The 12,720-nt window shown below is 37.0% G+C and overlaps 2 protein-coding genes across 2 annotated transcripts; one reads left to right on the forward strand and one right to left on the reverse strand.

The window, feature by feature from the left end:
- Positions 1–493: 493 nt before the first annotated feature.
- LOC9642861 (parkin coregulated gene protein homolog) lies at positions 494–1,716 on the reverse strand. The gene is made up of 6 exons (XM_002973942.2): positions 1,588–1,716; positions 1,441–1,523; positions 1,228–1,378; positions 977–1,171; positions 820–921; positions 494–757 (listed from the first exon to the last, which is right to left on the reverse strand). Exons 1-6 carry the CDS (start codon positions 1,714–1,716, stop codon positions 494–496), a joined length of 924 nt encoding a protein of 307 aa, XP_002973988.2.
- Positions 1,717–2,368: 652 nt separating this feature from the next.
- On the forward strand, positions 2,369–5,353 carry LOC9656356 (calmodulin-interacting protein 111). The gene is made up of 9 exons (XM_024679061.1): positions 2,369–2,499; positions 2,556–3,358; positions 3,410–3,614; positions 3,667–3,871; positions 3,921–4,189; positions 4,245–4,680; positions 4,746–4,826; positions 4,876–5,066; positions 5,124–5,353. The coding sequence occupies exons 1-9, from the start codon at positions 2,479–2,481 to the stop codon at positions 5,229–5,231; spliced, it is 2,319 nt and encodes a 772-aa protein (XP_024534829.1). The 5' UTR covers positions 2,369–2,478; the 3' UTR covers positions 5,232–5,353.
- Positions 5,354–12,720: the final 7,367 nt, after the last annotated feature.

Consider the following 12,720-nt stretch of genomic DNA (forward strand, 5'->3'; position numbering starts at 1 on the left):
GTGACATTCCCAGCTTTGTGGGACTGGGAGGGATGATCCAGTGCGGTGGTCAACTATGGACGTGGAATGCCTGGACTACTTTGGCTGTTCAGTGGCGGCCGCAGACGTACACCGTGGGAGTATGGCGCTTTGTGGCCGAGAGTAACAAATGCCAAGTGGTGACTACGGAAGAACGGGTTTTGCTGCGATGGTGGCGACACTTTGTGGGCGGTGCTGGTTGACGAGGAAGGCATGGTAGAAAACCTGGTGAGCTGTAGTATCAGCAGCAAGGAGTGGACTTTTCACTCGGCTGCTTGTAGTTTTCCAGTGAGTGCTTGTTTCTGGACACTTCCATGACATGTCCAAGTCCATAGCTAACTATGGATTTGTAATGGAAGTTACAATAACAACGAAATGCTCTACATAGAAACAAATGGAATAGAAGAGATACAAAAATGGAGGAACCTTTATCACTCCTTGACTACTACTTAGAGAGCTCTGGGAACGAGATCTTCTATCCCATGACGCACGATTCATATGTGGGAACCATGTACTTGATGTTGATGAAGGCGTCCTCGCCGCCGTGCGTTTCGAAGAGCTCCAGAGTTTTCTCCACCAGTTCGCCCATGCAGTTCTTCTTTTGCTGGCCGTAGTCGATGTGGCCTCCCAAGTTTTTCACGTTGTTTTTGAAGATGTTGAGGATCGGGAGGAGCTGGCGGTAGTATGGGACGAGGGACTGGCCGATCAATTCCTCGGATACGACGAGTTTGCATAGCAACTGCGAGCAAACAAACAAGGAATTAGCTGCGAAAGAGAAAGATCACAAGAACATGACGATACCTGGAGAGCTATGGTGATAACTCCCGGATCTCTGGTGTTGAGAGCTGTTTTGATCGGAATTATGAGCTGCGGAACACACGCGAGGATTTTACCTTGTCCGGTCTGTTCAAGCGATGGTGGTTAGATTAGAAAAGCCATGAAGCAAACATCTAAGAACCTTGAGAAGATCTTCGGACCCCTTGACGGCAATGAACCGGTATGGGTCTTCCTTCTCCCGAATTCCTTCGAAAAAGATGGGAAGGTAGTGGTGATAGTCAAGCTTTTTTACATCCGTTTTCCACAAGAGCGCAATCTTTGCAGTGCTGTGATCCACTTGGATCGGCAAATCTCCTCGCTCGTAGAGTTTTCTAAACTGTCGAGAAGAGGCAATGTTTGAGCCCGCAAGAAGAAGAACAAGGCAAAACTCACGAGACTGTTTGGTGGATTATCCCGTTTCCTGAAAGCCATCGCACAGGGTGGCTCGGCTTTCGGGACAGGCTTCGTGAGCTCCCCTCTTCGAAGCTTTTCGCCATCTCCTTTTCTCGTAAAGTCACAAGGATACTTCCTTGGAATGCGATGCCTGAGAGAAACAAAGAGTTTCAGAGAGATTCCTTCTAAGTTTGTATGGAAGCTTTGTTTTACCTGTATTCCCCGGTAGCTGCCCAGTATGGGAGTTCCTTCTCCGTTAGAAGTATTGGTTCGTGACGCCCAGCTCTTCTATGATACTAATTTGGAACAAAAATCGTAACAACAAAAGAAGAAGGATCAATTGAGAGATTTTCCACTCACCGGCACAGGAAGGGTTCGATCGAATGGCGTGAGTGAATACTTCGTCTTCTTCAATCCTGGCTTTCCATTGAGCTTGATATCGGCATACTCAAACGCGAAGAGCGATCCAGCAATGTCGTCCGAGGCCATGCTACAATCCTAGAAACTTTCTCTATTCTCTCCTAGGATCTACTCGCTGGACCAGAAATTCATGGCCGTCCAGGGTATGATGAAGATCAGCAGTAAAAGCTCGATGAAATGCCGGTGATCCTGTCCCTGCGGTTCCATTCCCTAGCTAGATCCACAGGGAAACGCTCCCCCAGCTTCTATCTCGTGTTCTTCCCAATTGCCAGGAATTTTTTTGACCTAGTTCCGCGCGCGCCGATGCCACGTCATTCGGCGCCTTGGGCCGGCTGAATCACATGACGCCATATGGCCACATTTTTTTTACCCTTTCCGACGTGGCAAGGGTTTTAGGTTTTAGGCTTTTAGGGTTCTACCGCGCCATGGTCAGGAAGCGCTCGTCAATCGCGTCTTCACCGCCAGTTCCTGCCTCGCCTGGTGGCGATCAAGCGGAGGAATCGGCTCGAGCTACAGTTTCCGGTGACAGGTGTGATCTTCTTGCGAGGAATGCGTACAGAGGCGTCGTTTCGTCCGCATTTGCGAGTGGATCGTCCGCCATTGTGTGGATGTCCGATGCGGCGATGCTCGAGGCTTCGATCTCGGTGTCGCAGCTCGTCTCGGTGAGAATTATAATCCTTTTGCGTTCCCGCAATCTCATTGCGAATGTGAACAGGTCGCGGTGTCGCCTCGATCGGCGGATTCTGGAGAGCCACATTCGTTGGAATTACTTTGCAATGCGAGCTGTGCGTCGCAAGAGCAAGCCGGAGGAGTGTTCGCGGTTGGAGCTGTATGGCCTTCCAAAACGGTAAAGTTACGTGATCTTCTTACCATATAGCCTTCTAAGTCTCTGGTCTTCTTCTTTCCAGCTTGTCAAGAACAACGTTCGTCTTTCATCGCATCTTTCTCAAACGCTTGGCTGCCCGGCTCTCGGCTCAGTTCTCTTGATCAGTTCTCTACGAGCTACATGCCGCTCCCGTGACATCGCCAACCTTTTGCATTTGCCACGCTCTGGTGAAGGAGAATGCGTTGCAGCTATCCAAGAGTGTAAGCATCTCTCTCTTCAAATATGCCAAGGATCTTTTAGCTTTGCATTAGAACACTCGGAGTTGGAGAGGGAGTCAGCGGCTCCCAGTTCTCCATTCAAAGTTTCTCCGTTCAAGGGATCTCCTTTGAAGACTCCGCCTCCTGCGAAGTCTACAACCGGGATCAGAGAGATAAGCAGTGCAGCAGCAAGGAGTTACTTGACAGGTGGATCATCGAAGATGAAGGAAGTTATTGAAAAGCTGGCAGCTCGTTGGCTATCCGGGAGGCTTCTACTTGTGGGAAATATGGTTACTGTGCCGGTTTGTGGGAGTGACTGTGTCTTTCACGTAAAGGCGGCAGAGAGCTTGACTTCTCAAGAGCTAGATTTGAGCGAGAAGCTCCAAGGTTTGTCACTGCAAGCGAACAACCCAGGCGGGATTCTTTACTTTACGAATCACAAGACGACTGTTAACATTGAACTGGACGAGGAAAGCGTTTTGAAAGAGTCTGATACGGTGGAAACCAGAACTCGGCTTTTCACGGAAACTACGTCATCCTATTCTTCGCTTGGTGGATTAGCGGAGGAGATTGAAACTCTCAAGGAAATTGTGCAGTATTCTTTGCTCAAGCCAGAAACGTTGGCGAGGTATGTGTTGCTGTTTCACATTGTTTTGAAATGGTACTGAAATTTTTCCAGGTACTGTTTAAAGAGAACGAAAGGAGTACTTTTGTATGGACCTCCAGGAACTGGAAAGACTTCCCTTGCGCAAGCTGTTGCAAAGGAAGCAGGCGTAAAAATGCTCGTAATCAATGGTCCTGAAATAGTGACTGAGTACCACGGCGAAAGCGAAGCGGCAATGAAAGCCATCTTTGATTCAGCTGCCCGGGAAGCACCTTCAGTGGTAAGGCTCCTTACTGGTTTCTTATGTTTTCCATTAACGTAGCTTTCTAAAGGTTTTTATAGACGAACTGGATGCAATCACGCCACAACGTAGAGAAGGCAGTGAAGGACTTGGACAACGCTTGATGGCCACTCTTCTCACGTCTATGGATGGCGTGCACCAGAACGGTGTTCTTGTTATTGCCGCAACAAACCGTCCAGAGAGTATAGATCCGGCTTTGAGGCGTCATGGGAGATTTGATTACGAGATCGAAATCGGTAATATTGAAATGAAAATTTATTTGCTCCTCTAACCGGGATCAAGCAGGTGTACCAACGCCTAAAGGCCGACTTGAAATCTTACAAGTCCATCTTTCGAGACTCAAACACACGCTAAGCAGTGAAGATGTGCAGGCCCTTGCCAGTGCAACACACGGTTTTGTTGGTGCTGATTTAAGTGCACTTTGCAACGAGGCAGCACTTGGCGCATTGCGTCGTCATGTCCATTCGAAAACTGAATCTGCATCGTCACTCAGCGTTGGAAGAGAGGACTTCGAGCTGGCCAGGGAAAAGATCAGACCAAGTGCAATGAGAGAAGTATTTATATGCTTGTTTTGATCAACTTTCAGGCTCATTTCAGCTTTGTTGACAGGTCATCCTTGAGGTCCCTAAAGTTCGCTGGAGTGACATCGGTGGACAAAGTGCCGTAAAGCAACAGCTTAAGGAAATTGTGGAATGGCCTCACAAGCACCAAGACTCTTTCGCCCGGATAGGAACCACACCGCCAAGAGGAGTTCTGCTCTACGGGCCTCCAGGGTGTAGCAAGACAATGATGGCTCGTGCAGTGGCAGCAGAGACCGGACTAAATTTTATTGCTGTCAAAGGGCCCGAACTCTTCAGCAAATGGGTTGGAGAGTCCGAAAAAGCTGTGCGAGCACTGTTTGCCCGGGCCAAGGCTGCTGCACCGTCGGTTGTTTTCTTCGACGAGATTGACGGTTTGGCTGTCACCAGAAGCTCCGGAGGTGGCGGAACTGATGGCATATCTGTCGAAGACCGTGTCATGAGCCAGTTATTGATCGAGATGGATGGTAAATCGGTTGCTGCTGTTGCATGCTGCCATCTTTTCTCATCTGACTTTGAGCGTTATATGCAGGAGTGTCTCCGCGGAATGGAGTCTCAGTGATTGCTGCCACGAACAGGCCAGATAAGCTTGATCCCGCGCTTCTCCGTCCTGGTACTAAATTGTTTCTTGCTTTTTCATTTTTCCTAGTTGTCCTCTGCAGGAAGATTTGATCGGCTTATTTACGTTGGTCCTCCAGATAAAGCAGCCAGGCAGCAAATATTTGAGATTCACATGAAGAACACCCCGTGCAAGGCCGATGTCTCAGTTGATGTCTTGGCTTCTTACACGGAAAGTTACACTGGAGCGGATATTGCTGCTGTTTGTCGAGAAGCTGCACTGGCTGCTTTGGAGGTTAGTATGCCCTGAAGCAGTCTTGATTGTAAAATTTCGTGTAACCCAACGTTTCAGGACGATTTGGACTCCGTAGCAGTGGGCGCCTCGCATTTTGACGTTGCCTTGACGAGAGTCCTACCAAGCAAGTATAGTACGAGATTCGGCAAGTTTCAAACGAGGTAGTGTGGTGTGTTTCACTTATGGTGTTTAGCGACGCAGTTCATGTAAAAGAAGTCAATGTCTAGAGGGTATCTTTATATTGTCAAAAATATAATAATAATAATGTAAATTACATGATTGCTGTTTATTATAATTAATATAAATATTATTTTAATAACATATTGTGAGTGTATTGAATATGGAAATGGAATACAGAAATGTGCATATTAATTAGCTCAAAATATATTAGTTTATAAATAGGAGTGCATGGTCTGGATTGAAATCAATTTGATAACTATCAAAATCTCACTATGCTAATATTAATATATAACATTGTAATTATACACTTGGACCTCACAATATTTTTATTTTGACAATATTTATTATTAGTAGTATGCTTCTATAGTATAGTACTTGAATTAATAGATATCTATATCATTTTTCTTTGACATTAAATTTCAGCATATTACTGTTTAGTCATATTCAAGTAGTCATACAGTCTATAATTTCATCATATGAGTTTAATATTTGAGTCTTATGAAAGAAAATTGAAAAGTAATTATTAGTTGTTTTGCAACTAATGATTTATTTAATGTTGCTCATTATTTTGCATCTAACTTGGAGGTATTTATATACTCACATTAGGCCATTAGTATATATCTTGAAATTACACCAAACTCTATTTGGCTTTATTTTGCACACCAATTTTAGTGTCAGAATCTAGAATGTTTTGGGATTGCTATAGGGTTCCTATGCCTTTATTCCTCAATTTATACACTAGGAGTGTGGCTCCATCTTTTCATCTAATGCCTAAAGCTTTTGTTCCACTCTTTTGTCTTTAACACTTGTGCTTAAGGATTTAGATTTGCTTTGTGGTCATCAAAACCAAATTTGCTATAGTAAGAAGAGTCTTACTAATATAGGATTAATTTTTATTTATAAGTCTATTATAGAGTAGTATTTATATATTTGCATAATTTTGAAATTATATCATAATTAATATTGGTATTTATCCTTCTATTGGATTTTTTAGGATTTGAGAATAGAAGGAGGTGTTTGTTCTTGCCTAAATTGCATTTCCTGAGAGCCATAATTTTTTTGTGCTTCAGGATCATTGCCTGCAATGGTGAGCAGCAATGCTGATTAAAAGAGTCTATGGCACCTCAAGAAACACTGAAGCTGTGACAATGTTAAAGTTGTGAAGCTATTACTAAGTGTAAAACAAACATTTACCAAACATATAGCTTCTGTGTTCAATAATTCCACCTCTATGCTCTCTCTTACCATTTCTTAGCATGAGATTCTTAGCTTAGTTCTTCACATAACCTTTGCTAATTGCATTTAGTGGGTAATTTTATTTTCATCTATAGGCAAAATTTCTAAAGAGTTTCACTTTTTATTCATGAGTAGGGCTCATTAAGAGCGATCTCAATATTTATAATAATAGAATGGCAAGTAGATTTTAAATGAGCCATATACAGTAATCAATTATATAAAGTATTTAAAAACGAGTGTATGAAAACATAAGGTTTAAAACGGATCACTAAACAAATCCTTTATTAATTTATACGTTGTCTTATGGGGAGAGAGATTATGTGCACTCTTAAAAAAAACAAAGATTTCAAATTAAAAGCTACGATTAATAAATGACTTAAAATATAAGTTTTATTATTAATCCTATATATTATTTAAACAATTAGATGGTTACTTTATTGAATACAACCTAGATATGAGTGTATATTTAATGCCCACCAAATATTAGTTTGAGCTAATGCATGGTAAATTACTAAATTACAATCATTTTGAATAGTAAAATATGTAAATACAACACAATTAGATGGTTCATTACAATATTTATTAGATGACCATAATGTTTTTTTGGTTTCTGTATATAACACTAAATTACCATCATTTTGAAGATTAAGAAAGCAATAGTTATTATTGTATACTTTGTTAGGAGATTCCCATAAAAGATTCTTTCCAGAGAATAAAGCTAGTTTACAATTCAATTTTAGATATAAAATATTTCTACCATTTGATGAAGTTAAAAATTGACCTTTAAATAATAAATGATCTGAAAATCCTGCACTTAATGTGGTTTGACTAATTTGACAATTTTCATAATGACTATATTTTATATTTATATTTGTATAAACACTAAAAGGTTTCCATTCATTCACCAATGCATAACGAATAGAATACTTATTAGATATAATTTTACATTCATCAGACTTAGCATTAAATATATCATTTTTAACTTTTGTTAAAATATCATATAATGACCTTCGTAATGACCCTCCAAATATAGGTTTCTCTTTTGTACCTCCACTCGAACAAATTGGAGGATTTCCAACTAAACGTTGTATTCTGATCACAACACCTCCTCCATTAATATCTATTAAATTTGAATCAACAAAATTTGAATAAGGTTTCCATTCAGGTATTTTAGATAAAAGTTTTTTATATTCATTAAGAATAATATTTATATCATTCTCAGTAAGTGTATTATTTCTTCCCCAATCTATATCTATTACTCCATAGATTAATTCCAGTTGAATAATGAAAATTATTATTTTATTAAATTTTTTCATTAATATTCATAAAAATAAAGTGTATTATAAAGACACTTGATATTAATATAATAAAGTTAATCTTTCTTAAAGCATAAGTTAATAGTTTTAAAGTTAAAGGTTTGAGAAATATCACTTTTAAAATGGAAGAGAAAACAAAATATAGCTATAAAGTCATTGATAAAACTTCTTTATATGTCAGTTATACTGTAAAATTTAGAAACTTCTATATTATATAAAGTAGATAGTGTTTTTATTTTCTTTTAGAAAGTTATTAAAATATTTTTATCGGAGCTTATTGTCAAGAGGAAACTCTTTTTTGCAAAGACAATAAAACTACTAATAAATATTGAAAGTGTAGAGAATAAAAGATGGATTTATGTTAAACACTTTAAATATAAAAACTCAAAATCTTGCTTTTATAAAGGCTCTAGAAAAGAATCCATATGTAAAAGTTTTGAGTTTAAATATCACACAAGCTAGTATTACTCAAACCAAAGACACGTAAGTTTAGATATTTCAAAACCCTTAATCAATTGGAGAAGAAAGCCCTTTTCCTTTATATTAACAATTTTATAGATCATTTATTAATTTGTTTTAGATGTTTATAATCTATTATTCTTCCTTGCAAGTTTACAGCCTTTGTTGGTCAAGCCCAGTTGGAGCTCAATGTCAACCTTAATGCATCCCAACTAACTAATAAAGCTAACCCAAGATTAATTTGATAATAAATATAAATTTATGAGTTTGGACTTCACATGAGACCACTCAATCTAGTACTATTGAAATCCAAAATTGTTTAACCCCAACTATTCTAGAACACTTAACTGATTGTAAAAGAAGGTATATTTTCATTCATGGGCTCTTTCTTTTTATATTTGAAATTTTACAGATTATATATTAAATCATTCTTTTTTATTGTTTACAAGTAAGTTAAGATTTGAATACAAATTTTAAAAGATTAAAAAAAGAATAGATCAATTAAACATTGAACGTTAAACCTATATTCATGATCTATTCAACTCTTATTACTTCAATAGAAGTTAAACTTTAGCTTCCCTAAATCCTTTTTCACCTCTAATCAAATCTTGATGCTTTATAGAATTTATATCACGTATTAGAGCAATCTAATACAATTATTCATTCACAACTTCAATAAATTCTTCAACATTAACAACATTTTCCTAATTTTGACCCAAAAATTAGTATAGCAACAATGTTTAATGGGATATAATCCAAGTTCTATAGCTTCCTCAACCAAATCAAGCTTTTAATTACTATACAATTTAGCCAATAGTCCACTTTCACTTCTTATATGAGACTTGGCTGATATTTCACTTCAACTTTTTACTATGAGACCCTTTCCTAGTTTTCGGCTCTTTTTGAAAATAGTGATTATGTTCTTCAAGATTTTGATTTCTTTGATCAACACTTCTCTAGTATGTTTAACAATACTAATTAAAACTGAAGTACCATTAGCAAGTTATAATAATTGTGCAAAAGCTCCAAATCTGCATTTATTTATGCATTGGAATTTCAGATGGTCATCACTATTATTTCATGGAACAATATAACTCTCAAGAAACAATTATGCCTTGACCTTTGTGAGGTTGTTAAAGATCTAGTGTTTTCTGCCTTTGTGAAGTTGTTAAAGATCTTATGCTTTCTCATCTAAATACAGTATTTCTACTGTTTACCATTAATCATTATGCTTACTATAATAATCAATATTATTAAAACATTGTCACAAACATTTTTTGTTTGCTTAAGCAAACCTGTAGGACGACTAAGATGGTAGTGGATATACCTAAAATATGCTTGGATATTCTACAATATTTTACGATCAAACTCATTTAGATTAATTTTATATTTATAGTTTATAAACTTTCTTAAAACCTTTCTAATATATTCTTTTTTATTCTACCATCTAATAATTGATATGCAATAAGATTAATCTTGTGTTTATAATTTACAAAAATGCTTATAATTATAAACTTTTCTTGATCAATTGGATTAATAAGTAGGAATAACACCACTATTAAACAAACCAAGTGTTACTACATGCAACGTGTAACAAATTATTTCCTCGTCCAATGGTCTTAGTATTTGACTAACCAACACATGACCAAAATGCAATTTCAATGAAGATTAAAGCTACATTTTAACAATGTCTTTCCAATGTTAAATGATGATGCCAAATAAAAATCACCTTTATACATATTATAGTAATGCAAACCACTTCCATGAATAATATCCTTTTACCCTTACGCTCGTGTGGTTGATGTAATATATATGATTTAGAAAATAAAAATGTCCAATCCAATTTAAAATTGTTTGACTTAAAAACTCATTTCCTTTATTTATTTTAGCTCCATTCTTTCTTCATGGCTCTTCAAAACTTTTCTACATCACTACTCACTTTTAGTGCATTAAATTTAACCTTTTCTTTTGAGTTTTAGACAACAATAATGCTAATCCAAACTTTATTAATTGGGAGTTTACACTTTCTCATGAAATTTTCCTTTGACTAACACATAGATCAAAGAGTGTTTTAATTGTTAAAAGTACATTGTTAAAATAAAAAGAGACAAAAAAAACTACTAAAGAAAAACAAAAAGAAGGAAGAAGAATGATTTGTTGAAAACTAATTCAGTCCAACCTTAAGATAATCTAAACATTTAATTTGTGTAAAACTTATCATTGTTAAATTGATACCCACACATTGGTCTAAAACCCTTGAAATCATAATACAATTAAAAAATAAAATAAAATATATAATTAAAATATAAATATTTTAATTAAAATATTTAATTTAAGATATCATTAACTATATAAACTATTCAAAGATTTTGTAAAAGATGCCATAATAATTAAACCCTAAAATTTGCAAAAATTTAACCCTAATATGAAACATGTTACATGTTAAGTTATATATAGCTTATTGGGAAATAATATAATTAGCTTGCTCTATATATGTCACAATTTCTTAATAAAAATTTATGTTGTTGAAGAGGTGTAGATACTCCTCTTTGCTGGATATCTACTAATGAGAAAACAAAAGGGCCCGATCTTCAGGGGTTGAGAAAGAAAGATGAGTGAATGAATGTTGTGTATTGATATGAAAATGATGAATGGAGATGGGGATCCACAACTTGAATTCCCCCCTTGAAAGGCTAGCGGTTTTAACTGTCAGCATATGCTAATGAATGGTATATGCTGTGTATGATCAAACCTATAACTCTGATGCAGCCTTGGGTTCAAGGTTAGAGTCCCCTGAGCCTAGGTTTTTGGTTGATACACTCTGCTCCCCCGACAGAACTAGACATTGTCTTAGTTAGTCTCCATCACTTGTTGTTGCTGCTGCTTAAGTTGATAGAGGCAACACTTCTACTGCGGGAGTGTAAGCTCATGGTTGGGGACACTGTCTGGTGGATCTATCCCATCTTCCTGGAGCTCGACTACCTCAGCCAGGAGGGCAGTATGATCATCCTTGAGCTTCCGGTAGCGGGTGTTGAGCTCTTTATACTTGAATTTGTAGGTGAATTCATGAGCTGCTGATGGGGTTGATGGCTGCTTGGAGACAATCTTCCTGATGTCCCAGAGGTTGGTGCAGATTTGCTTCATCTCCTCGAGTTGAGTGTTGAGCCAATGGTTTAAGGGCTTTTAGAACTCCTTCTTGATTGCTCCGTGGGTGTATGTGAAGGAGTTTTGCTTGAGAAAGTGCCATGCGATGTCGGCTGGTGTTGGGAAGTGGTTCGCTTGCTTGTGGTGCATGTGTTGATCGAGGGCTTTGAACAATTTGCAGGTGCAGTAGCTTAGGTTGCAAAGTTTATCCTTGTACTCCTTCCTGATCTTATCATAATCATGGCATACCTGACTCTATGGCTGAGGCATGGTTGCTTCTCCTACTCCTGCTCTGTGATCCTTGTGTTCCTCACTAGGGTTCGCTGTGTTGTTAGTCCCAGGATTTGAAGTTGCTGGAGGCTTAATTTGCTTCGTTGGATGTGGGTGGTGTGGTTGGTTCGGATTCTTTGAGGTGGTTGGAGATGAGCTTTTCAGATTGGTGCTAGATGAACAGCTTAGATGTGGCATTGAAATTAATGTATCTGTTGGGGTTGAATGGCCCAAATCTTCTGCTTGGAATTTTATTGAAGGGGTGGAAGTTTTGCTGACGCTGGTTGCAGCATTTGCTGGAGGAGGCATGGTTGCATGTTCTGCAAGTGATTGGTGAAGGTAGTTGGTGTTTTCTTTCGTGGAACGGCAAACTTCGGTGAAGTCAGCCGGGTTTTGGTGTCAAATCTTAATTATTTGTGGAAGTCATTTATAGATTTTAAAATATGTATATTTTCTGTTGTTTTCATTTATTGATTCCAATAAAGGTTATTATACCTATAATTTTTATCACTATTTTAAAATGTCAAATAATTTCATTATAATTAATATTAATATTATAATTATTAATTCTAAACATAATTTTCTGTACATATTATTATCCATTAGTTGCCACCAAATGGTTTCTAACTAAAATTATATCTTTTGAATTAAATATTCATAAATTTGAAAGAGGATTTAAAATTTTAGAATTTCATTTATTCTTTTTCTCCCTGAAATTTAATTTTTTCATAATTCACTTTTAGCATACTGATTTGAAAATAAATAAAATTTTGTATATAAAAACTAAAAAAAAAGCAGAACTCACACTATATTATGAATGTGAAAAGATTATTAACTTGAATTGCCATCCATATAATTAATATTAGCTATATATATAAAAATATAATGAAAACTTATATTAAAAAATATATAATTAAGAAAAAAATACAACTATTTTGACTTCACAAATGTCATAAAAATAATAAGTGTTTATATGGATGACATATAACAAATAATATACATGGTAACTATATTCATAAATCTTGATATTATCATTTTTATTAAAGAAT

The sequence above is a fragment of the Selaginella moellendorffii genome, unplaced genomic scaffold, assembly GCF_000143415.4.
Source record: "Selaginella moellendorffii unplaced genomic scaffold, v1.0 SELMOscaffold_23, whole genome shotgun sequence".
NCBI classification, from domain to species: domain Eukaryota; kingdom Viridiplantae; phylum Streptophyta; class Lycopodiopsida; order Selaginellales; family Selaginellaceae; genus Selaginella; species Selaginella moellendorffii.